The 26,217-nt window shown below is 44.2% G+C and overlaps 2 protein-coding genes across 7 annotated transcripts in view; one reads left to right on the forward strand and one right to left on the reverse strand.

Moving 5' to 3' along the window:
• FNBP1L (formin binding protein 1 like) overlaps positions 1–12,336 on the forward strand; it is a 73,298-nt gene extending 60,962 nt beyond the window's left edge. For 3 of the 4 annotated variants that reach the window (XM_053391670.1, XM_053391667.1, XM_053391669.1), the window contains 6 exons: positions 2,083–2,192; positions 2,450–2,582; positions 3,452–3,546; positions 5,227–5,375; positions 5,807–10,217; positions 11,830–12,336. In XM_053391670.1, coding sequence (XP_053247645.1) covers positions 2,083–2,192; positions 2,450–2,582; positions 3,452–3,546; positions 5,227–5,375; positions 5,807–5,985 — 666 coding nt within the window. In that variant the 3' untranslated portion in view covers positions 5,986–10,217; positions 11,830–12,336. The remainder of the gene's footprint in view (positions 1–2,082; positions 2,193–2,449; positions 2,583–3,451; positions 3,547–5,226; positions 5,376–5,806; positions 10,218–11,829) is intronic. The other variant, XM_053391668.1, reaches the window with a different exon arrangement.
• Positions 12,031–26,217, reverse strand: part of BCAR3 (BCAR3 adaptor protein, NSP family member) — a 93,026-nt gene continuing 78,839 nt past the window's right edge. For 2 of the 3 annotated variants that reach the window (XM_053391664.1, XM_053391665.1), the window contains 6 exons: positions 24,552–25,183; positions 18,832–18,947; positions 16,733–16,904; positions 15,108–15,219; positions 14,282–14,494; positions 12,031–12,967 (listed from right to left, as the gene is read on the reverse strand). In XM_053391664.1, the coding sequence (XP_053247639.1) occupies positions 12,789–12,967; positions 14,282–14,494; positions 15,108–15,219; positions 16,733–16,904; positions 18,832–18,947; positions 24,552–25,183 (1,424 nt within the window). In that variant the 3' untranslated portion in view covers positions 12,031–12,788. Of the gene's footprint in view, positions 12,968–14,281; positions 14,495–15,107; positions 15,220–16,732; positions 16,905–18,827; positions 18,948–24,551; positions 25,184–26,217 lie in introns of those variants that run through there. The other variant, XM_053391666.1, reaches the window with a different exon arrangement.

The following is a 26,217-nucleotide window of genomic DNA, read 5'->3' on the forward strand; positions in this document are numbered from 1 at the left end:
GGTCAAACTCATGTTAGTAGCTTCGAGAACACTGTCCAACCATCTCGTCCTCTGTCGTCCCCTTCTCCTTGTGCCCTCCATCTTTCCCAACATCAGGGTCTTTTCCAGGGAGTCTTCTCTTCTCATGAGGTGGCCAAAGTATTGGAGCCTCAGCTTCAGGATCTGTCCTTCCAGTGAGCACTCAGGGCTGATTTCCTTCAGAATGGATAGGTTTGATCTTCTTGCATCCATGGGACTCTCAAGAGTCTCCTCCAGCACCATAATTCAAAAGCATCAATTCTTCAGCGATCAGCCTTCTTTATGGTCCAGCTCTCACTTCCATACATCACTACAGGGGTACCTCAGGTTAAGAACTTTGCTTCAGGATGAGAACAGAAATCACACAACAACAACGGGGCGGTGGGAGACCCCATTAGCTAAAGTGGTACCTCAGGTTAAGAACAGTTTCAGCTTAAGAACGGACCTCCAGAACAAATTAAGTTCTTAGCCTGAGGTACCACTGTACTGGGGAAACCATAGCTTCAACTATACGGACCTTTGTCGGCAAGGTGATGTCTCTGCTTTTTAAGATGCTGTCTAGGTTTGTCATCGCTTTTCTCCCAAGAAGCAGGCGTCATTTAATTTCATAACTGCTGTCAGCATCTGCAGTGATCATGGAGCCCAAGAGAGTAAAATCTCTCACTGCCTCCATTTCTTCCCCTTCTATTTGCCAGGAGGTGATGAGACGGAATAACAGTATTATGCCAGCTTTTAATACCTCTTTGGATATTCACAGCCTGTTTCCTCCCCACCCATTGTTTTCCATCCCCAAGTTCCTTACGGGTTCTCTTAATGAAATTTTGCCTTCTCTCTGTGATGAGGCTGGCTTGACATTTAGAAGCCCGTATAGATCGGTAGAAAATCTCCTGAACTGGGAATTTGGCAGCTCTAATAATGTTCAGATCCAATAATTTTGTGCTCTGCTAGTACTTTTGGGCACAAATAGTTTCATGTTGTCCCAGTAAGCTCCCTGTTGAGAACACCATGTTGGATATTTCTGGCATCGCTGCTCCTTATGACATGGATTACGTCACATTACTTGTTGGGAAAGGGGTTTCCGTGTTCCAGAACTTCCTCCCTCCCTATTGGAAAAATTGGTGAATAATCTGTGGGGATCGTCTTCAGTGGTGGGGAGGAGCAGTGTGGGTGAGCTTTATCGGGGTTTGAGGTTCTCGGGGAGCCTGGGCTGATTTAAGTTACTTTTTACGTGGTTATCAGCCACGTTTTACATCTCCTAATGCAACTTCTTCATGATTTGGTTTTTTAAAAACTGCCCAAATTCCCTGTAATTCCCAGTTTGGTTCTGACTGCCCTTTTTATTAACAATAGAAAATACCAAGGCAATCTATGGAACTTGGCAATGAAAATGTTGCTTTGTTAAAATCTTAATAATTTGGAAATGTGTCTGTCAAAAATCATGTCAAGACTGAGAGTCTCGCCACACTTCAGATTCATTGTGGCTTGTGATTTTGAGGGGTAGATGTCTTATCAGAGGCAGTAATGTTTGTTACAAGAGGCTAAACATGGCTACTTTTACCATAATTTACCCTAAACCTGTCTAGTCTTGCAACTGCTTGTTCCATAACGACCAGAGGTTTTCCAGCAGTGTCACCGATTGAGCCTACACTCCCCTCATTCAGGCATTTGAAATATTTTGCAGGGTTCCCCCCCCCAAATTAAAGATCCTTTTTTCATTCTGGTTCACTAGTATATTTCCACACACACCCCTTCTGAGTCTATTGCCTCTGAAATGGATTTGCTTTCCCTTCAAGATTATTTAACACATGGAAGAACTGTTTATAATCTGTAACATCTTGAAAATCTCAGATTGGGGGGGGGGGGAGGAATCACAGACCATCAAGAAAATAATTCAGTCTGATGTGTGCACCACCCCCCCCGCCCTGGAGCTATGCTTTGCAGCATTGTGGTGTTTAAAAAAACAGTTCTTCCTCCAGTGAGGAAGTCCTGTTGGTTATGTGTGAGGTGCCAGCAGAAATGTGAATAGCTGCACTTTCTGAGGGTTGTATTTTCACTTGGTTTCAGGGCCCTGCTCAAGAAGATTTCAGCCACCTGCCTCCAGAACAAAGGCGGAAAAAACTGCAGCAGCGAATTGATGAACTTAACAGAGAACTACAAAAAGAGACAGATCAGAAGTAATTTTGCTTTTCTGTTATTGTATCTTGACCTTATCTTTACTGCTCTTTTCCTAGGCATCGAGATGTCTCTTCTGCAAACATCAATTTAATCTTTAATTTTCTCTGTGTTGTTCATGAGTCCTCTCAAACCCCATAGTTTTGGGGGTGTCCTGAGTGTTAAGAAATTGTACTGCTTTCTCTTCCTCCCTCCTCAGTTTCACTGTTGCAAGGAAAACAGTTTTCTAATTTGATATACTTCTTTTTTCTTTCTACAGAGATGCGCTCATAAAAATGAAAGATGTATACGAGAAAAACCCGCAAATGGGTGATCCGAGCAGTCTTCAGCCAAAGCTGGCTGAAACTATGAGCAACATGGACCGCCTTCGAATGGAAATTCACAAGAATGAGGTTAAAATCTATTAAGACATTTCGAAAGAAGGCTGGTATAAGATTACAGATGCCTCTAGATAAGGAATCCTCAAAAAAATTCTGAAAGGGTATTCATAATGTGGGGGAAATCCTGGTTGCTTTTGCACTCCATCCATTTACAACAACTGCCACTTTAAAGCCACCTGGCTTTAATGTTTCCAATTTAGTTAACAAGGAGAGATTTGTAAAAATCCTATGGCAGTCCTTCTCTGTACCTTTAGAGATGTTCGAGCCCTGAAACAAGAAGCATGTAGCTATTCTCTACAGAACCAAATAGCCGGAAGAGCACTGGTTTGAAAATATTTTTGCAGATTCAGTTTTTCTGTATCTGTGGTACCAGAGCTGACAAATCGTGCACTTATGGGTATCGATTGGGAGACTTCCTGAACAGATGAGTGAGTTAAGAGAAACTGAAGAATTTTTAATATAGTACTGGCGGCGTGTGATACTTGTATATACCCATCAACTGCCCCCCCCAAGGGACATCCCATTTTTTTCTTGCAAGAGGACAGCAACCAAAATGGCCGCCACAACCTCCGGCTGCACTTTTTTCGGGCATGGCACCGCAAAACGCATATTTTTTGGGTGCTGTGCCCCAAAAAGCCCTTTTGGGAGGAGCCACGAACTTGTATGGGTCATGTGACTTGTGCAGGAGTGCAGCCCGGGAAGATGGCATCCTAGTTTTTGTGCCCCTTCATATTGCTTGTGGTGAATTTGGTAACTCACAGTTCCAGAATATTGCTTTAGAATACAAATCTGTTTTGAGAACAGTTAAGATGTGTGTTTGGTCTCTTAAGCATTTATTTTGCTACTGGTGCCAAATGATCTCTGTCTGTCTCTGTCTCAAGGCCTGGCTTACTGAAGTTGAAGGTAAAGTAGCAGCAAGAGGAGACCGTAGACACAGCAGTGATATCAACCACCTCGTAACCCAAGGACGAGAGAGGTCACTATATTTATCTTTTAAACTAAGTTCACTGTCTTTGCCACTGTCGTTTGCATCCATCTAGAATTTGATTAAACAAAAACTATTGCCTTTGCCCCCAGAACCTCCCCAAACCCTTTTCCACTTGGTTTTCTGCCCTCTTCCCTCTCTTTCCTTACTTCCCAGAGATCTAGCCCAGGGGTGGGGAACCTGTGGCCTGCTGCATATTGCTGGGCTCACATAAGTCCCAGACAGCACGGCGAGTGAATAAGACTGATGGGAGTTGGAGTCCAGCAATAGCTAGAGGTTGATGGGTTGCCCACCTCTCATCTAGGCACTGCAGTTGTAATTGCTGTGTTACACAAAAGCAATGTTTTTGTTGCTGGAGCTGAAAAGAGAAGGTGGAATTGCAGATAAATTAGGACTTCCTCTTCAAATCTTGTCTTCACCTCTCATGTAACTCTCTCTCTCTCTCTCTCTCTCTCTCTCTCTCTCTCTCTCTCTCTCTCTGTGTGTGTGTGTGTTTCCAGCACACACACACACACACACACAGAGGTGTGTGTGTGTCCAGCACATTTTAGTGTTCGTTTTGTACACCTTTTTAATTATGACCATTTGAATGCTTGAAATATGAGTGATGAGTGTTTAAATTTATAGGCTTTCCCTTGGAATGCTTTTTTAATTATTGTATCTTTTCATTGATTGCAACACTTTAAGATGAGCAGTATCCATTTTTAAAATGAATTATTTGCTTAAAGAATTGCACCCAACTTCAGATAGTTTCCTATTCCCTCCCTTCTCCTTAAAAGGGCCGGTGAGGTATTTAGCTCTCCTTAGCTGCAGTTAAGGAACAACTGCTCTTCACCTTTTTGTAACTAGCAAGGTAAAACTGAGGCTTAGACAGTCCCAGCAATGACCCAAGGAATGTGGCCTCTGATTTAGAAAGCTGTATCAAAAAGATGAAAACCACACACGTACAATCTGTATTTTGGGTAGCCGATGAGGAACAGAGCCCGTACCTTATCTTTTGCCAACAAAGCAAACTTCAAGGACTGTGAATGTTCTTGCTTCATGAGTACAGTGGTACCTCGGTCTAAGAACAGTCCTGTTTAAGAATCATTTGGTTTACAAACTCTGCAAAACCGGAAATAGTGTCCCGGTTTGAGAACTTTTACCCTGGTCTAAGAACGGAATCTGAACAGTGGAAGGGCACTGGCAGCAGGAGGCCTCATTGGGGAAAGCGCGCCTTGGTTTAAGAACAATTTTGGTTTAAGAACGGACTTCTGGGACAGATTAAGTTCATAAACCGAGGTACCACTGTATTAGCATGCATGCAGTTGTCTTTTCCACTCTCACAGCCGTGCATGGTTCTGAGGAGAGAATGATAGCAGTTGCATAATTCTGTTCCCATAGACAGAGCTTTAAAAGAGTGTTTCTGTATTCTGTCTATTTGGATCTAATAGGCTCTGTTCTGAAATCAGAGCTCCTTCTTCATCTAAGGACTCTCCTTGGATTCTTATCTATACTCCCTGGCTACGCCTGTATTCATCCGTAGCAATAAGTATTTATGTCAGGGTTTGCCATGCATAGTTACTGTGAGCTGAAACAGAGTCAGCAAATGTTATGATAAGCGTATGGGAATGTTGGTGTTCTTGGTTTGCAAAGTCTGAAGGTTCCCTTGTCTCAACCATTGCATTGCAGCCCTGAAGGGAGCTACACCGATGATGCCAACCAAGAAGTTCGAAGCCCACCCCAGCAGCACGGCCCCCATAATGAATTTGACGACGAGTTTGAAGATGACGATCCCTTACCAGCCATAGGACACTGTAAAGCTATCTATCCTTTCGATGGTAAGATTAGCTTAAGGGAAATATATTTACACACACGCAAAAATGTGTGTGAATCCTATATATGGCAATTACCTTTTGCCTTACCTAGATAATAATTGTCTGCATATAAACGATTCTAGCAGCTGGTTTTGGTTCTGGGAAATCATGCCATAAATCATTTTTGTTTAACGGCAGAAAAATGCGGCAGCGTGGTAACAAAACAAATATGTTAGATTAGAAAAACAGCCATTGGCGCGCGTTCAGCTTTGCAACAAGAGACCATGTTTTGTCTCCTGGCCTACAATTGGAACATATGCTCTGCTTCACAGATTTGACGTATCCTCCCATGGGTGGAAAACGAGAGCCGAGGGAGCTTGCATTTAAACCCTGCGAGAGCTGTGGCGAAGGTTTTCTTATTGTGAACGTATATGTGTATCCCCGTTTCCTTCTAGGTCACAATGAAGGCACTCTGGCGATGAAAGAAGGGGAGATTCTGTACATCATAGAGGAAGATAAAGGGGATGGGTGGACTAGAGCCCGGAGGCAGAACGGAGAAGAAGGATACGTGCCAACATCCTACATCGATGTAACTCTAGAGAAGAACAGTAAAGGTGCAGTAACCTATATCTAACCTCCAGCCCGTCGGCTTAACAATGAACATTCCTTAAAGAATCCTGAAGCACACAGATGGATGGAAAGTGTTAAGAGCGTTCGGGAAGCCTTTCAATCTGTTGTTCACCATGTGAGCTCGTCCGGGGATGTCTGTACTGAAGCTGGAAGAACGTCTGCCTTTCAATGAGTCTCTTGACACAGCTTTGGCCAGTGCCATGTCCATAAGTCTTCTTTCTCTGCCTCTGTCTGCTTCAGGGCTTCTAAGCATTATCCTACAATCAATGGTTAATCTGTTATGATTTTGATGGTTTATTTTTTGGGGAGGAAAACTTTTTACTGGCTTAAATGTTTTTTAAAAAATTGATCACTATTACTATTATTTCCATGGCATCAGTGTATACAGTCCATTAGCCAACCCTTGCCCCCTTCCCAAATCCACCCCCCCAAAAAAAACATTTTCCAATACCCAGCTAATAACTATAAGCCCAGTGCAGTGAAAATGGCCCTGCTGCAAATAAAGTGGGCAAGCAGATCTGCTTTTGCTTTTCTGAATGCAAGCCTTTCTTCCTTGTTCTCTTGCCCTGTTCTGCATTGTGCATGGAAAACGGCTGACAATCTAGTGCAATGAGGTGCAGTTCAGAAAACAAAGAAGCCATTTCTGCTGTGAATGTACAAGCCATTGCTTAGGTGTAAGAGGTTGCTGCTAACGTTTACAAACGTGCCTGTCGCGTACGCATTATTGCAGTTTTTACTTTGCAAAAATCAACGAGCGGCACTTTCCCATCCTACAAAGGATGAATGTGGAAGGTAGCTGGGGAAGTGCATAGCTAGTAACTGGGGACTCCGCAGGCGTGCAGCATTCTGATGTGCCCCTCTTTACTTCGTTCCTACCTGTTAAGAACTTTGAATGTAACGTGGGTTGCTGAAATGACTTCCTTCTCCTTGGGATTCCTGACGAGGTTATTCTGTCGGTAAAAGGCAACTTCCTCTTCTCTTGCACTGACACTGAAAAAACATCTCTCCTGGGAAATATCTGTTCCAGAAGTCCAGGCAACGCTGCATCTCAATTTCATGTGCACAAATTCGGTGTGGACCACCCCATTCAGTCCACCAGAAGGAGCATATCTCATACGTGAAGGAAGGTGGATGCTGATGAGCTCCCCTTTGCTCAAATGAAAATCCCTGTGTGCACATTGGAGCGCCCGGGCCTGGAATAGATCGCTGGACTCTGATGATAGTCGCTGATGCACCTATATAAGTAGAATTTTCTAAGTGCTACTAGATAACCTGTACATTTTCACTTGGGCTGGGGAGTTATTCTGGTAGCAAAGTTGCACTAATTTGCTACTGGATGAACTGCTGTCTGGAAGCTAGGAATACGTGAAAAGACTTGGTGCCATTACCTGTGCATAGGATTTATTTTCTAACCATTTAGAGGGGTTATTTTATTTTATTTTTTACTTTATTCTATGAGCACACTTCTCTCTCTGAAGGCCTCTGGTAATTCTGTTCTTCTCTTTTTTCCTCTTGGACTGCAGGTTCCTGAAGCGGGTTTCTGAGAAAATGGGCGAGATGTTGAAGGAGGTTACATGCAGCTGCTTTTTTTATTTTTAGGGGGGTGGGCGAGGGAAGGAAGGGGGTGGGGAGTTAGGCCCAGCAAGATGGGCAAAAGCCAGTTGCATGAAGGCATGCAGGCAAACATGACTCACTAACCATGTTAGCATCCCTCTGTGTATTCAAAATCGTTACAGTAAAACCACAGCTCCATTTCAGCAGAACCAAACCACCTGAAAACGCATTCCTTTTGTGGTTCTGAAAAAGCCCTACTTTTGCTGTCTGCCCGTTGCATTGCCTATTGGCTGTTTCGGCTGCCTCGTTTCCCATGCCCATTTTGAGCTGGCATTGAATTGAAGCCATGTCATCCTTCACAGTCTCTGCCTGTGCCACCTCCATTCTCGCCCTAACCTCCTCCTGCATGTCTAGATACGTATCAGGACTGCCTGCCTAATGTTTTTGTATTTCCATAGCTCTTCCTCCTCTTCTGCATTCGTAGCAAAACCCACTTTACTGTAGTTCTGTTATCTCCAGCACTAAAGTTTGTTTTCCTTTTCATTTCAGTTTCCACTTAATGCTGCTATTGTTACCTTTATCTTCTCATTATGACCATCATCATTACATTCCAGTTCTTCTTTTTTGTGTTGCGACTGATGTGCAAAAACCTAACATTCATTTTGATTTGGGGGAAAGGAACGTGTCCCAGCAGCCCATCCTCAGCACCTCAATAACCTGTGAGCACTGAAAAGCCTGAGATTTAACAGCACAGATTTTTTTTTCCACCACAAGACAAAACGACTGTTTTCAGAAGTGCTTGCCATTCAGATGCTGCCTTAAAACTCTCGAGTGCCTAAATCTGTTGATTGCCAACGCTTACCACTTCAGTATCCCACAAAGGGCTCTGAGCCTCTGCTCCGAATGACCTCCTGCATCTTTCTACAGTACTACAGCTGCTGGTAGCCTTGGCAGATGCTTTCTGGGCCTCTGCCACAACATGATACATGGTGCATTGTAAACGTTATGCATTGGAAGCAAAACACATGTATCGTTTTCGTTTTATGTCTAAAGAATGTTTTTAATAGGATTTTTATGGAGCCTTTTTTTCTCTCTCCTTAATTGTCTCTTATTTCTTGAGTTGGCGGGGCAGGGTTGGGTTGGGGAAAGACTCCAGTTTCTAATTAACTGCAGTGCTAGTCTGTTTCCAAGTGACGCTTCATTGTAAGGACCATTTGAAAAATTGGAGTGATACTTTGTAATGATCTATGTGCACTTTTACTTGTAAACATTTGAGATATGAGAAATGTTTATACATGTAAATATCGTTGTCTGCAGCACACACCCCATATTGCCCATGTTGTTTTGTCTGCCATTTGTGAGTTCTGTTAATGAAATCATCCCTACATCTAAAATAAATAGGGGAATCTTAGAATATGGGGAGTTGGGAGGGAGGGAGGAACCATTTAAGTTAAAAGCTTCATTGATCCAGCTTTTTTTGCTGTTTGTGGTAATGTTAAAAACAAACCAACCGGTTTTCTAGGGGTGGGGTGGGGGGGTGAAGCAATATTTGGACACAGCAGTGCTGGATTCCTTTAGAACTTTTTTCAGTGTTATTAGGAATTGTACTACCAGTAAAACTAAAATCTGTGTGACTATTGTGGTCTCTTCTTTTTCTTATTAAGTGTGCCACTATTACGCAAATGACATAGTGTATTTGCAGGGGCGGCGGGGGGGGAATTAAACACTAAAGGTTAGATTTTTTCGGATATTGTAAACAGGGTTATTTATATGATGTGACCTCTTTACTCATTACTGACAAAACTACATTGTATTAGTCATTCAGCTTTTGGGTTTTTAAAAGACCAACCTAGTGGGTTTGTTTTTTAAAAAAAGAATATTATTATTTCAAAGTTAAATATAATGAGAAAATGTTCTCAATATAACTTGCAGCCGAGAGCCCTGTAGATTGTGCCTAATGAACTCATGGGCTTCTACTAAATAACTCATAGCAAAGGACTAATAACCGTTCTTTCATGCTACTGTTTTTCTAGGAACAGGATTTGTTTCCTCAGGAGATATTCTTTCTGTGGTAAAAGGCACAGTGAATTTATGAGGGTTATTACATTTAAAGGGAGGGGGGAATCTTTGTACTTGCACAGTTAGCTAAAATCATGCTGAAATTTTGAACATGATGAATTGTCTTGAGTCTTACAACTTTCCAGTAATTTTTAATCTTTTGTGCACGTGTTGATTTTTAAATGTTTAAATGCTTTGTTAAAAAATAGTGGTTCTCTTGAAAATATTTTCATGGAATTAAAAGCAACCTTTTCATGGCCCGGACAATTTCCTTGTCTTCTGTTGCAGGCGAAGGAATAGGTGGCTTTAGGTGCCTCCCCTTTTTAATGTTAACATGCTCTTTCTTGGAATAAGGCAAGAGCATTCATTTGGTTAGAAGGACAAAGCCCCCCGTTTTCCTGTTAGCGGGCCCAGTTCAGACAAGCAGATTTAATCCCTGGTGCCAAAACTAAGCCCCCAAGTTACCTGAACAATTCCTTTACATGATCATTTAACTTGCAGTTCTATAACCCTTAACTTAGTTCCACTTGAATTTCTTCACATGCTTTAGGAAGGAGTTAGAGGATGGAGCAAGCTGAGGGGCAAAGAACCTCTAGTAACATCAGAGCCTTTCAGCATGCCTGGGTAAGTGACCATATAACAAATAAGCAGCATTGTTTTATCTGGTATGCAGAGGTGGGTGGAGTACAGAATTCGGGGGGGGGCAGCTGGTGGTTGGGGAATTCGGGAGGATGGAATAGCCTGGGTCATTGTAGCCTCTATGCAGTTCCACATATGCAGAAAAGAGCTTTGCAAAGTTTTTGGAGCAAGTGTCTACCCAGCCCCCTCTCCCTTAATCAGTGCCGTCTGTATGTGTGCCAAGGAGTAGCAGCCATTCTCCATTTGAGCCCTTTCCTTGGTAGATCCTTGGGCAGCTGCCTCCTTCTGTTGGCTTCAAAATCCAGAGCGGGCCTTTTGTGTGCTCATTCCTTAGCTTTCTAATGCCAAAGAAGTGGAAACTTGTGTCAGAACTTTGTGACTCTTGACTGGGAAGCTGCAGATTAAGACATGCCTTGTGATGATTGCAGGGCATGTGCTTGAAAGCAATGAGGAATGCACTAGAGTGTGAAAGCTATCAAAAAAAACCCCTTGCCATTATTTTGCTTTACTTCTTTCTTTTTTAAGTGTCACATTTCCCAACTTCGCTAGTTTGGTAAAAAGCTGCAGGCCATGGTAGAATTGAGTGCCTTTTTTTATGAAGTCTGGTTGTTTGGTCTGTCTTGGGATTCCTGTCATAGTCACCACCATGCCTTCCAGCATACAGGCAGAATGATAGATGGGTGTTTTTTCTTTGAGCCATTGTTGGACAAACTGGTTGCAGGGAGAGAATGTTTTTGCCTGTATAGTTCCCGGATACTTTACGAGGAGGGAACGTATATACTTTAAATAAACAACAGTGTGGCTGGTGCTTTATGAAGTACCACAATCCAAAGTAGTCACCTTCCCTCCCAAGCCTTTGTCTACTCGTTCTCTATATACTCTGCAGACGGCTTGATTCAGGCATCAGGGGATCTGAGAAATGTTACATGATATAAGTAATGAAATACATTTGTGGTAACAATTGTGGACAGAGGGCACTGAGGGCTCTCAAGGCAGGAGAGCAGAACATAAAAGCAGTTTTAGCCAAGGAAGGGGGCCAGAATTACAATGTTGTATGACGTGGTGAACTTCCAGATGCTGCTGGATGCAACTTCCAGCACCCTTTATTAGTTTTGAAGGATTTTGTGTTACAAAACAGACAGGGGTACATTTATCATTGCCACTTCATTTACATTTAGTGATACTTTTGTTGCAGACATCTTGTGGCTGGGAGAAAAAAGTGTGTGGGGGGGGGGGTACTGGTCTTTTGTTCTGTTGCCTAGTGTTGTAGGGGTTTGGGTCAGCATCACATGGGTAGGTCCTTTGTTTATTTATTAATTTTTCATTGGTATTGTGAGAGATTGGGGGGTCCTGAGCTTGCTTGGTTGCAGTGTTGCTTGTGTATATGTGGGGGGTCAGGTTAGTCATATGGATTTGTATGATTTTGCAGGGGGATAGGTCATTGTCCTGTGTATGTGATTAAGGGGAACCATACTGGGGTGAAGGCATCCTCCTTTGCTTGTCCCTGTGCTAGTTTTAAGTTTGTTGTCCAACTTTTCTAAGAGAGCAGTTTTTGCCATACATGTTGGTACCAGTGGTCTATGTTCATTCCTGATAGGTCCTTGCAGTGTCTAGTTTTGTTTCTGGCTGCTGAGAGCAATTCCATCATCCTTTATCACTACCCTTGCTGCTTGGGGCTGATGGAAGTTGGAGAGAGAAGAAAGTTCAGGAGCAAAGATGAGCAGGTCAGTTCTGGACAGCTTGGGCCCCTCAGTTTATCCACTCCCATTTCACTGAGGCAAAAAACAAAACAAAACACTTCCACCATGAGATGCTTTAATTCACAAGCACATGTACAAGTTTCCCTATCCATTTTAAGGGATATCATACAACTGATACCTTCTGCAAAGCCATTCCTGTAACTTCTAGTCTTACTTACATTACAGTTTATTAATAACATTATTTGATGCAAGACTAAAAATACTCTAATAAAACCACTGTGTCAGCAATACTTTACGTAACAGGACAGTGTCTTTGTTGAGCGAGAGATAATTAAAGATATCCGTAATAAATAAATAATGATTTCTTTGTAAATCAGTAGTCAAATCTTATTAGGCAACTAAATTTTTTTTAAAATGCACATGGTGCAATTTACAAATCCCGAAGGTGCTGCAAATGAAACTGCATACAGCAAAAGTATGCAAAAACGACTGGCAGTGGCAACAAGTACTCTCACACCCCCTTCAGCAATTCTCTATCGATTATGACCCAGAAAGCGCTACCCTTTTTCTCAAGGGGCCGTGCATGTGAATTCACATTGTGATCCCTGTTTTGGCTGGAATCACTACTGCCAGTAAGGAGACAGTTTTTAAGAATGTGCCAAACAAAAAGTCTGTCAGGGAATGCAAATATTCCTGGAAAATACTTTTCAGGAAGTACTTCCTCCCCAAAAGGCACCCTCTTCTTAATCTGAGGGGATAGGGAAAGGCAAACATTTGATGCAGGCCTGTTTTACAGTGTATTTTCTTTAAGTTAAGTAACTGAACCAACTATATAGTTGAGTGTCCATTGAGCATTTCACTGCTCAATCTGCTTTGCTAAAGGGGGTTCTAATTTTCGGGAGAGTGCAGTTAAGATCTGGTTGAATTTCTCATATCTTTCACTTTGGTTAACTTGTGCTCCTTTGCTGCCCCAGAGCAATCTCATCTGAAATTCTGTTTTGAAGATCTCATTCATCTCATCATCTGGCTGAAAACCTGATGGGAGGAAATGGAAAATAAATTACTGTAAAATAGCCTTCTCACCATGAAGGCATCCAAGACAAGCACCTTTACTGCAACAGACTGAAAAGGCCAGCTCAGAAGTCTGGCAATGCTGCTTCTATGCAGGAGCATCTGTAGAAGCAAACATCATGATCTGGTGATAAACCACGTTGTTTACCCTGCTTTCCTACCACAGCGCTGCAAGGTGTCAAGAGTGACATCGCTGAGGCGGTTTCGCCCCAGTGAGGAAGCAGCTTCGCAACCCAATCCTTCTGCTTCTCCACTGGCTTGCACAAGGCTCCGTTAACTGCTTAGCTAAGGGAAGCAGCAACCACACGTACCTTTCAGCAGAGCAGTTTCACGGAGCTGCCACCTTGGGCAAGCTGGTGGCTCCATAAAACTGCTTGGCTAAGGCAAGGACAGCCACGCTCCTCAACAGAGCAGTTTAAAGAAGTGAAAGAACAAGCAGTATAGGCACCTCACCGAAGCAGCTTGTTCCTCCCTCTTTACTGGTATGAGGGCAGTTTCACTCAGTGGTATATCGCAGGTGAAGCTGGACTCAGGAGCAGTGGCAGTTTCACCCACAATATACCACCTTAGTGAAGCTGCTGTTGCAGTCTTCCCATAAGGCAAAGGAGCCGCCACTGCCCCAGCCACCACACACACCCCTCCAATGCTACGCCACTGGGTCAGATTATCATTCTTCCACATGACTGCATCCCTAGGAGATGCTCTTCATATAAAAAACTAGCCACTTTGAGGAGGGTACCCAAAGTGGAGGGCTGCCTCCCATCCCCCCAGTGACCAAACTGGATAAACAAGGAAACTAGTTCTGGACCTGCCAATCTCATCCCATAAAGCTTTTGCCATCTTAAAAACCTATTCATCCAACCATACTTTAAACCTGGTAATGAGAAATGTTTCTCATAGATGTATCACCTACAACAAAGCCTAAACATCAGCTTCTTAGGCCCAATTTGAAGCTGTTGTGCTATATAACTAGTCATGGCTAGTACCTAAAAAGGGCAGGCACTTTGTTCCTCAGTTCAATCAACTTGCAAGGCTTGGCTGATTCCAGCTTACAACACTGTATAGACATGGGCAACAAGCACAGCGTACACCAAAGCTGCTACTTTATGCAGACTGCAAATACCAGGAGCTGCGTTTGATGCATACCCATCCTGCAACATCACTCTGCAAGGGAAGATCTAAGAAACAAGACCTGTTTTCAACAACCCTGGATGTGATTCCCTCCCCCCTCATTTCTGTGGAATTAAACAGTGTGCAGCAAGTACATTCCCCTCCTACCTGCTAACATCCTTTCCGCATTTGCACTGTACAGGTCAGCATTCTGCGCTATCAAGCGAGCAGTTGCCAAGTGTTTCAGCATTATTTCGCAGCTTTGGTCCGTGTTCTCCCACACGTCCATTCCATCAAACACAACAGCCTGGCGCTCCAGAAGCATAACAAGAGGCATCAGCAGGGGGACAGTGACCACATTTTGTGGAACGCAGGTTGCCTCTGAAAAGGAGGTAAAAAACAAAACATTTACATTTTGCCCCCTTGCTAGCTAGAGGAACCAGCCTATCTCATGTCATACACAAGCAGGATTTCATTAATTTGCTGGCTACGCAGTTCTGTAATATGACCACCAATTCGCCCCAAGCAAAATGCTGCCTGATGCAGATACAACCCCTTTCGCTGGTTCCTCCTTCTCTCCCTAACCATGACTTGTGCTCTTTGCTTGGCAAGTGGATAAAAAAGTTGACCTGGCCGTAGGTTTCTTCTTGTTGCATCACCAGAGAAGCAAATTAGATGTTCAGTGGAAATTATTCACTGTTCCTGAAGATCTAATTCATGCATTGCACATGGATTATTTTGTTCAAAGCATTTCAGTGACAGGGAATGATAGAATACCCCTCCTTCCTGAGTTATTTTTCCCACACAACAGGAATGAACCATGAGTAAGGCAGGATGTGGTTACATCTAATGCATTTTGTCCGTTACCATTACTTTTAGGACTTGGGCTTTCTCCCGCACTCTCCATTAATGCAATAACAGATGTGGCCTATGGACTTGATTAGACTCCACTGATGATGACAGTGATAAATGTGATGCAGCTGCCCTAACTTACCTCTTCCTTCATGCAAGGCTTTGCTGAACGGCTTTAGCTGCTTCTCATATATAATGGCTGTTTGTGTGTAGCAGTGCCTCAGAGCGGTCCACGTTTGCTCTAACCTTGTGACCTGTAGAGGAAGAATAACTAAACTGTCAAGCAGTCCCTGAACAACAAAAATTGAACATGGTGCAACTTAAAAGAAGGGGTATTTCTGAAGCCGTCCCAGCCACCAGCCCTGCTAGGTGTTTAAAAACAGCTCATCCCAGCGAAGGGCTGCAGCAAATCTGCAGCAAAGGACTCCCTTTTAACAGTAAGCTTGGTTGGGCCCCCCAACCTATTCTACTCATCAGATCGTCAGGGTTTCCCGAATTTTGGCCTCCAGCTGTTTTTGGACTACAACTCCCATCATTCCTAGCTAGCAGGACTAGTGGTCAGGGATGATGGGAACTGTAGTCCAAAAACAGCTGCGGAGCCAAGTTTGGAAAACCCTGTAAAAACAGTTCTTCCCAGGTATCCAATCTGATCCCAACAAAGGGGTATAGCAAATCTGTCACACTTTGGAATGACTTGTTTTTTAGCAGTAGGCTTGGGCCCTCCCAAGTCAGCAGTTTAACTCAACAAACCCTCCAGCCTGCCATTTTACTTGTGGATGGGCATTACCCATAAGATCTAATGAGCTTGGCTACAGTAAAGCTAATACCTGTATAAATGATGAATTTGCATATCTGGATCGCTGATCACCCAGCATATTTCTTAGCGCCTATTAGGAATCCTTGTGCATCTTGAACTACAATTGTAAATGCTATTCTGCGGTGCCGGAATAAGAAGCACTGTGCGCAAGGATGGGAATGGTGTCTACTCGACACTGGCTCAACCTCTAGCACTAGGTTTACTCACCATATTTTAGTAAAGATACAAACAAATGTTAGCAGTAAGGAGGACAGCCATAAATACAGTAATGTCGCAGGACTGCAAACACTGGCCAACCCCACTTGATGATCAGGGAAGATGGGACTAAATCTGGAGAATCATTCCAGACAGTAAGGTGGCGTGTTTTTTACCAGCCCTGTGGATCATTTTTACCTACCAGTGAGTAGCATTGAAATCAGTATGGATTTTTTGCTGCTCTTCACTCACAGGTCTGTGGCTCTTAGCCTACAGTTAATTCCTTATACTAGAAAAGGCTTCTTAATTATAGTTGAGGAAATCCAGGCTTACATGCTACTTATTAAGGTTAGTAAGCCAACCTTGGTTAATGAGTGAACTTAAACCACAGTTAGTTGACGATAGTTAAGTTGCTGCGATGGGTTCAGACATAATGCTAAGCTGTGATTTAATAAACAATGGCTTAGTTTTGTGTGTGAACCCCTCACGTGGGTGCAATCTTACTGTCTGCAAGGTGTCCCAGGAGTCATAGGATAGATTGGATCCACCCATCCAGTATCAGAGAGGAAGAGCCAATGTTGGAGACACCTCTTTGGTCAAGCCAGGGTGTTGGGAGGAGGAGAGTCGGGTTTTCCAAAACAGGAAATGAACAGAAGAATGCCAGAACCTTATCCAAAAGGCACAAAAGGCAGTTCCTCTTTCCCCACACCTTAAGACTGCATGTTAAATAGTTTAATATGGGGAATTCCTTTTACCTGAGGCATTTCCAGAGCTTTCATTATAGCTGAAAATGCATACAGATCCCCCATGGAGTCTTTGAGTTCCACAGCGACCTGGATGATCCTGTTTAACGCTGCAACTCGTTCTTCTAAGTTTCCTGTGCAGCCGAGAATATCAACTGCTATTCCTATTGCCATGGTGTTGTGTCTAAAGGGGGAAAGAAATCAGAAACAGTCTTAAGATATGAGGAGAGCCATAAGATTTCAAGCTGCCCGTGGAACTGAATCCAAGCACGATTATGACCTTAAAGTACTGTGGTGACGTCATGCAACATGCATTTATTTATAATAAAGCAGGAGATCTGAAGAAAACAAGTGCTCTCTGTTCTTAGAGGTTGCACAGCACACTCGCAAGCAGGCACTTTCTTAGTTCCTTAGTTCCTTCCTTCCTGAGGAACGTTTCTGAAAGTGTGTGTGTGGATATGGGATGAATTTTTAAAATTATTGTTTTTATGGCTTTAAAAATGCTTTTCTTCTTACTGGTCCCCAAAATAAACTGTCCAATTAATCATTTAGCCGATCAAAATATTTAAGTCAATTAAGTGAATAAAAATTGCAAATATTGTTACAATACATTTCTATCAATCTACCACAGTGTGACAAATCTCTATTTTCATTTAGAAGGATCACACCAGAATAATCAATCTGCCAGCTTTGATTGGCTTAATTAATGGTTTATTATAAATGTGGAGATGGCTCCCTCTTAGCTCATTTCTTTGTGCATGATCCCTGGGCTTAGATTTACATCCAAAATCAGAATTGTCATCTGTTCCACTCAATCAATCCAAGATTGGCTTTACTCTATGGTTTGTTTGAAGCATGCCAATGCAGGAATCATTGTTTGTTAACTCTTGTTTGCACTAGGAAAGGAGTGCAGTGGGAGCCCTTTCCATGTTTACAATAAGCCATTATCTATGGTTAACCATGATGTGAGAACATAGCCATTGTTTCAGTATGGAAACTAGCCAATCATCAACCTAATTGGCAGCTTTTCAAAATCTTTGGGGCTATTTAAGCAAGCTCCAGCAGTGAATTTGAGAACATTCAGAGTGAATTCTCTCAACGCCCAACGATCATTTTGACAATACTCTCATCGTAGCTACCCTCCCTTTCAAGGAAGAAGAAAGGGGAAGGGGAGACAGTAATGCCTGTGACCAGGCATGACAGGGCAACAAAAGAATGCCAGCCCAGTTGGAAGGGCCTGGGAGGAAAGAACTTGCCAGCCCCCATGCTGGCAGCAGAGGTGCCAAGACTGGCAAAGCAATTTGAAGATGTCTGTCACAAAAGCACAGGAGTGGGTCATCTCGTTGCTTGGCAAGAGGAGCAGGAGGAGCTATTTGCCAGTCAGACCATTCCGTGCAATGGGTCTCTCTCTGATATGGAGCAGGAAACCATGGCAACCACATGGTTGGCTAAAAGCTCTAAACCACTGCATGCAACTTTTTGAAGAGGAGGGGCGGCCTGGTGGCTTTGAATGCAGACAAGGTATTATTCTGTAGGCCTCAAAGGAGGCTTTCAGAGTCCCTGAAGAGATGCTTTGCACTTAAGATTCCTGGGATTATCTGTGTTCGCGACATGTGGGAACATAAGGCATTTAGTTTTTCAGGTAATGCTACAGATCTTTTTGGACTTTTTTCCTGCTGAAGAATATCTTCCATTTAAAAAAAAAAATACTTCCCTTGATATCATGGTTTATTTACAAAAACCTGCTCACAGTTCATGATTAAATGCTTCCCAACCCACCCCCGCAATGTTGGTGTCCATGTAAACATGCTCAGAAGCTAATAATAATAATAATAGGTTCAAATTTTTCCTTGAATAGTCATTTTGTAAAAGGTGCTCAGCCTCTCAGCAGCCCACCAAAATCACACCCTATCACTGGGAATCTATTAGTATGTCATCTGTTAGGAATCTATGCCATAATAGATAAATAGTGGGAGGAAAGGCAGAACTGACAAATACTTTTTTTACAGAGAACAACAATGAACCCCTGACAATTTTCCTCGGCAGCCTGATATTTTCCGCAGAGCCTACAAGGGGAAGGAAACATGTAAGGTAGCAATAACAGCGTTTACCTTTCAATTATGTCGAGGCGCAGTTGGTGTCCATACGGCAACGTAATAAGTTCCAGGCCTGAATTCACTCCCATGATTCTCCTCATCTCTTCGGAGACCTCCAGTATCCTAGCAACCTGTCAAGTGCAGCAAGAGTGCGTACGGAATGAGTCAGAGTGGAGACAAGGCAGCCTGAACATTAACCAACATTTATGCTGAAAACCCTCAGCAGCCCGAATTGCTCCTTGCTGCTTTACATGCCAGAGCAGCTACCATCCAAAGGCTGCCAGCTTGCTCAAGCAATTCATAAAACGTAAAGCAGCTTCTCTCTCCAAGGGACACACGATTGTTCCGTTCAAACGCTTCATGGGGATCCAGTGTTGGTTATACAGAGCTCCTGCTAGGGTTGCCAACTTTTCAGCCTGCAACTGCAGCTGTGCTTTCAATAGCTGCTTTTATCAGATGGTGACGCTTGTCTCCACACTGTGAAAGGGTTCACCTGTTGACTTCTACACATGGGTACTTTTAAAGCGACAAAAGAGCAGGTCAGTTTCCCTGCTCCTCCCCACCCCCAGTCAGCTGGCAAACCCCCAAGCTCCCCTTTCTTGCTGTTCCTCATTCCACTGCAGCCCACCATCAACCTCAAGAGCTCTTCCCCATAGACAAAATTCCACTGAGGTTTCCTTCTATGGTCCTCGCTTGGGTGGAACAGTTATTGAGCTCACGGTTCCATTCGCATCTTAACACTTAGTCTATCGACATGCTAAAATTTGTTGCAAAAAGAATTGTTTCCCTAGTTGAATTAGAAACTTTTTTAAAAGCCAAGCAAATATAATCAAGTTTTTAGATTTTTACTGCATACAGTTTAAGCTATAGGTCTGTTTCAGCTGTGTTGGGAAAGAGTAATCAACAAAAATTGTCCATTTGAGCACAGCTTAATCCTAGCAGGCAGTCCCAGGACATGGTATAGGAAAGGCACACAATGGGGTGTTGTCAAACATCCCAAGGGCTGGCCTTGTTGAAGCTACAGAGGTACTACCAGAGAGCCCTCTGTGTGAGATCCTAAGTTTCATCATGGAAGGTGAGTTACAAGCATAAGAAACAGTGGTATGGCTTTCTCCTAACTGCAGGTGGAGAGGGAGGCAGAGAAAAAGCCCAAACAGAAAGGCAGCAATCTCTAGGCTTGCCAGTGGAAAGGTGAACCAATCAAGAGATCAATCTATGTTAGGATTTGTTTAACCTCCCACACAGGAACACAGCACGTTTGTTGCACTAAATGACATGAAGCAAAGCAAATGCACCTCAAAAGGTGAATTTAAAGCGGTTTATTAAGGCCTGACGTGTTTTAAGTCAGACAGCTCTTCAGGGCTAAACGAACCCCTAAGGAATGGGGTTTGGCTGCTGGCGGCTGTCTTGATTAAACTGTTGCCCACAAGTCAACCGCTTTGAAAAGCACTTGGGCCTTTCAATAAACTGCTTCAAATTTACCTCCTTCCTGCATTTTTGTAACCCTTCTGCTAATTGTTGCCATCAACTGGTCTCAAGAGACAATGGAGTGCACCTCTAGGGGTAAAGTCAAACCACTAGAGAATCACAGCACCTGCTGTGGCTGCAGAGACCTCTAACTCATAACTGCTGCGTTACCAGCACCAAAGTGACCTCTCCGGGGCATAAGCCTGGGCAATGCATATGGAAGTCCTGGGCTGCCTGAACAAGTCCTCCCTCTCAGGCTCGCTGATGTGGTCCAAAGGAAAGTAGAGCAATATGTTTGGCACCAGCTTGACTGCAGGAGTTGCCAGAAGGAGGTGTACAATGTGCCACCCAACCACCTGAGGGACTCCACTCTGGATTTGTTTAGAGTTTACTCCTTAGCCTTTTCTTCTCACAAAGATGTCCCGCAAGGCAGAGGGTTTCTGCTAATAGTAGCCATATTATACACAAATGCAACCCGCATCAGTTGGAGGTGACATGACCCTCGCTGCTAACAAAAGGGGCATGCCGGTGAAATACCGTGGTACCTCAGGTTACAGACACTTCAGGTTACAGACTCCGCTAACCCAGAAACAATACCTCGGGTTAAGAACTTTGCTTCAGGATGAGAACAGAAATCGCGCAGCGGTGGCAGCGGGAGGCCCCATTAGCTAAAGCGGTACCTTAGGTTAAGAACAGTTTCAGGTTAAGAACAGACCAGAACGAATTAAGCTCTTAACCTGAGGTACCACTGTAAAGTGTATTGTCTCTTCCTTGGTGACCACCATGTTACCGTGATTTGAAGTCACTTGTGCGTGAGATCGTCTGGGTTAGCCATTCACCCCCTTCCCAAGATCATCACCAGGAGATATGTTACAGCAGCAGGCCTGTGACAGCATTGCCAGCTTTATCACCAACAGATAAGACAAGAGAAGCATCTGGCACATTTTACAACATCCGCCAGAAATCTTTGATGAGTCATAATGGCTGTCATATTTTACAGCATCGTCCAAGTATCCAGCACCATCCTCAGGAGGGACCTCTAGCCCCTCTGGGCTGCAGGCAGGTGGCACTAAGTGTCATTAGTAATATTACCCTCACTCTATCTAATAACGGGCCCCAAATGCTACTTGGCTTAACCAATCTCATCTGGAGACCCTCCTGTGACCGGGGCAAATGCAATGTCAGGGGACAGGCAATTCCTCTAGTGCCCGGTTTAAACTGAACATAAATATAGATTAAGCTCTCAGGGTGGAGTGCTCTAAGTAATGAGGAGAGTGCCGGAAAGGTCCTCACCATCCCTCTTGGTGCAACGGAGTGCAGCTGATGCCAACTTGATTTACAGAATCCTCAAAGAAGCTGTTGATTCTAACAAGCCTGTAATAGCTTTAGGGGGAAGCATTCAAAGGAGTGTCCCTGAACCGATGACAGAAAGAGGGGAGATAACACTGTGAAGCTGTGTGTAGATAATGCCATTTGACACCTGGGTGGTATCAAGCAGGGATTCAAAGTAATGGGTCATTCTCACAGAAAGTGAGCGGGGAAGATGTGCTGCAGCACAAAAGACTGCTTTTAATCCCCACCTCCCAAATAAAAACAAAGCTTATCCCGTTAACTTAGGGTGTTTCCATATAGCAAGCTCACCAGCCAACTGTTGCCTCTAAACATGAAACAAAACCTAGAAGAGGTACTTGTGATCACAACAGCTTGAGGGGACCACTGCGGGTTTGTATACAGCTGTTGCCATATCTTCCCACCCTGCCAGTACATTTGGATAGGCATTCGTCAGCATGGCTCTTGCAGTATGCAATGTGACCAGCCCATAGAATCACAGAATGGTAGAGTTGAGAGAGATTCCCAAGGATCATCTAGTCCAACCCCCTGCAATGCAGGGATATCAACTAAAGCACCCATGACAGATGGCCGTCCAACCTCTGCTTAAAAACCTCCTCCAAGGAAGGGAAGTCCACCATCTCCTGTTAGAATCTCCTTTCTTGTAACTTGAATCCATTGGCCGTACCCTCCAGAGCAGAGAAAGCAAGCTTGGTCCATCCTCCATGTACAGCCCTTTAGATATTTGAAGATGGCTATCATATCATATCATTTTTAAAAAAAAATCTCCTAGACTCCCTGTGGCATTCCTAGTGGTATCTATCACAAGGAATCCTGTCCTCTGCAAAACCCTGCTGCTTAAATTGGCAAACTCTAGAGCCTGCTCCCAAGTATACCCCAAACAACTGCCAGGAGGATCTAAATTCTTTGTTGCTACAAACACAGATAGCTTCACTTATTTCAAAGACAGCTCCGCTAGAGGGCAGAGTTAGCATGCCAGGAATCTTGGATCCAGCTGCTGTGGAGTCTATGTAGTTATTAGCTACCTTGCTGGCTGGCTGCATCCTGGGACAGATACACGGGAAATAGAAAGTGATTTGGGCTTTTACCAAAACTCAGGTGAGATCAATACTCCTACAATAAATGAGCATTCCTCTCTAGCTCTTGCAGCCTCTTCTGCCGATACAATGCACAAAACTATTTCCTGGAGCTGACTGCTGTCTCCTGATCCATTCTGTCTTTCACAGAAACACAGCCATCTAACCCAACCCCTTCTCTCAAGACCAGAAATCCTTTAAGTTTCATCAGACCACCTCACCCCAAGCAAACAATATGGTAGCACTCCTCTTGTGCAGACTTGCAGTCAGTTACTCGCCCAGAAGGAAGAGTTTTTATACAGTGCATCCACTTCCTGACAGTCACAATTCCTTCTGGGCAAGTAACGTGCCAGAAACCACTAGCCTTGATCTGTCCATATATGAATGCAGCCAGTCAAATCAGCAACGGCACCAACCGGCTGAGCTCAGAGGAGGCAGGTCTAAATTCAGCTCCCTTCTGCCCCTCTAATTGCTATGATTTAATTGAGGCTACGCTGTTCTGGCTGCTAAGTCAGATCTGGAGTCAAATGTGCTGCATTATGCTGTTCTGCATTGAGCGTGCAGAAGCAGAAATCAAGCACCATGTGTTCTGTGGCTCAAAAAATGCCTTTCACCAGAGATGAGTTGGTGCACAGGCTGCATGAACCCTCTCCTGCCACACTGTCCTGCTTGTGTTAGGGTCCGCGTTGGATTACTGCAGTGCACGTGTTATGCAAGGCTGCTTTTGAACAGCATTTGAGAACTTACCACTGGTCCAAAATGTGGCAGCAAGTGGTGGAACCACCAACACAATAATTTTAAAGAACATACTGTACACATATAAAGCACAAGAGAACCCTGGGAACTGTAGTTTCCCCTCATAGAGCTATTACTTCCCAGCACCCTTAACAAACTACAGTTCTCATGATTCTTTTTTGGGGGGTGGGGATTCATGTGCACTGGATGTACTTTAAATGTATGGTGCAGATTGGCTCCTTGTCATTAAGGAGGATCCATCACAATGAAATGCCCTTTTCCTAGGTTACTGGTTTAGACAAACTCCTGGTCTGATCTAAAATGGCTATTACTCTTGAAAGGACACTTCCATTTATCCTTATTTACCGTATTGGCCCGAATATAAGATGCACCCGCAAATAAGCCGCACATTTAAAATTCAAGATTATTAATTTATCTGCATCTGCTTATTATCTTCTTTCTCCCTGTCCTGACCATCCCTCCGAGGTTATATTTAATATTTATAATCTTGCAATTTGGCTGGTCTATTTACTTAACCGACCTGGAACAATCTACCAGAGAAAAGGCTGCCGTCCATGGGACAGAGGGTCATTGATGAATGATAATCCAGTTTCTACCTAAGGTTTTAATAGGTCATAAGATTTTATGGTATCTATATTTGTAATGTATTTTTGTCGGTGTTTGTTCTTCGATGCTACGGCCTGTCGGCTATGCAAATAAAGTCTATTGATTGATTTAAAATTCAAGGCTTATTTGTGGGTGCAGCCCACTTCCTGGCACTACCTTCCCAAGCCAGCGCTGGGGGAGACTTGGGAGTGGCGGGTAGGCGGCAAGCCACTGCCCTGCACTCCCGGGCTGCTCTGCGGGGGGGGGGGCGGGAGCTGTGCAGCTTTGCCAGCGGCCTCCCCCCATTCCCCCTTCCTTAGGAGGCTTGGGAGCAGCGGGCAGGCAGTGCGCTGCTTCCTTGGGGGGGAGGAGCTGCGCATTAAGGTCATGAATATAAGCCGCTCTTTAAATTTTTACGGCCCAAATTTGGGGGGAAAGTGTGGCTTATATTTGGGCCAATACAGTACTACTACCTTTTTTTAAAAGAAACAGACAGTTTACCTTGCAGTCCATTTTAAGCATATGCAGAGCGATTCTCTTTGCACTGTTGTTTGTGAACAGCTCCTTCACCCTTTTCAGCATGGCTGTCTCCAAGGGTTTGTTTTCCGAGGGAAGGAGCTTGGACTCAAAATCGTTAGGCCTGAAACTGGAGAACATCTCAAGAACAGGTGCAACAAAGACGCTGCTCTCTTTGCCCATCTCCGTCTGTGCCACGAGTGGGTCCGCAGTGCTCAGCAAAGAGTCATTGTCGCCCAGGATCAAGTAGCTCCTTTTGGAATGCCTGGATGAATGTGTCCCATTCTCCCTCGTTGCCAGATGCTCTACAAAGCTGTCCTTCTGGCATAAAGGTTGCTTTGTCACCCCACAGTCTGTGGGAAACGCTGCGTTCAATTCACAATACAGGGCCTCCGAACCGTGCGGTGGCCTCAGAAAGGGGACTTTGCTGGGCTTGGGCGGAGGCCTGGGGTACAGCTGGCTGTCAGAACCCCTGAGAGCATCGATGAGCTGCAACTCGGAGGCAGCTCTCCGGAACATCTGAGGGCTCAGTGCGGGCTCACTGCCTGTCCTGAATGCTGGCGACTTTGGACAAGGGCTGGTTTCAACTTCAGTTCCCTGAGATGGGTACCTTGAACCTGGAAGTTAAAAGGAGGAGGCAACACAGGTTAGGAGGTATCAAATGGCAAGGGAGCAGCGCTTGTCAGGGAGACAGAGAAGGAAGAAGACTTCCAAAATCTAGAGTCACATGCCTTGGCAAGAAATGGCAGACTTTCCTTCCCATCACAGTCATTGCACAGGTGATGGGTGAGCGAGGTGTTGAAAGGCCACAAGTGTGGCTGACCTCAGGAGTCACTCACACAAAAGGGTATTACAAAGCAATCTACCCCTATCAGGTTTTCACACACTGAAGTGGCCTTGTGAAAGTGTTCACTCAACAAATTACTGGCTGGTTTTTGAAGGGTGGCGCATGCAGGCAACATGCAGCCCCCAGGCCCATCTTGCCTCCTCTTCTGTGCACTGCAATGTACTCACATTCAAGATCTGGAGTCCCCTGAAGAGCACAGAGGGAGGGAGGGATGCACAAACCAGTCATTCTCTGTAATGTCCTGGAGCTGAACAGAGAGACATACTAGGCTCCCTTGTGCCCTTACTAGAGGAGCTGAGCCAGAGTGGAAAGGCATGATTTTTGCACCCCTCTGGGCCTGTGCCCTTGGCAACTGGGCCAAACCCTAGGTACGCCCTTGTCTGGAGAGGCAGGAGGGTTCAGAGAGAAAGAAATAGGGTTCTGTCAAGCCAAACAGGCCTTGCTCTTCAGGCAAGTGCTGCACTCTTGCACAAAGGCATCATTTCCATGCTGGACTTTTCATATCTGAACATAATGAATATGTCACCCCTGGAGCCAATTCTGTGCACTCATTATTTCCTTGGTTAAAGTATTTGTTTGTTTGTTTGTTTTTCTATCCCACCCTTCATCTGAGGATTACAGGGCAGTTAACACAAATACACATACCATAGTTACAAACCAAACAATATATTTGGGATGCCTTGCATTCTTCCCAATGCCACATACTTAAGATGCATAGTTTAGAGACAGTGAAGCGTAAAGCTCCACCAATATACAGGTCCTCCCCCCCCCCCAAAAAAAATCAGAGATATACAGAGCAGCTGC

The sequence above is a fragment of the Podarcis raffonei genome, chromosome 6 (assembly GCF_027172205.1).
Source record: "Podarcis raffonei isolate rPodRaf1 chromosome 6, rPodRaf1.pri, whole genome shotgun sequence".
In the NCBI taxonomy this organism is placed as follows: domain Eukaryota; kingdom Metazoa; phylum Chordata; class Lepidosauria; order Squamata; family Lacertidae; genus Podarcis; species Podarcis raffonei.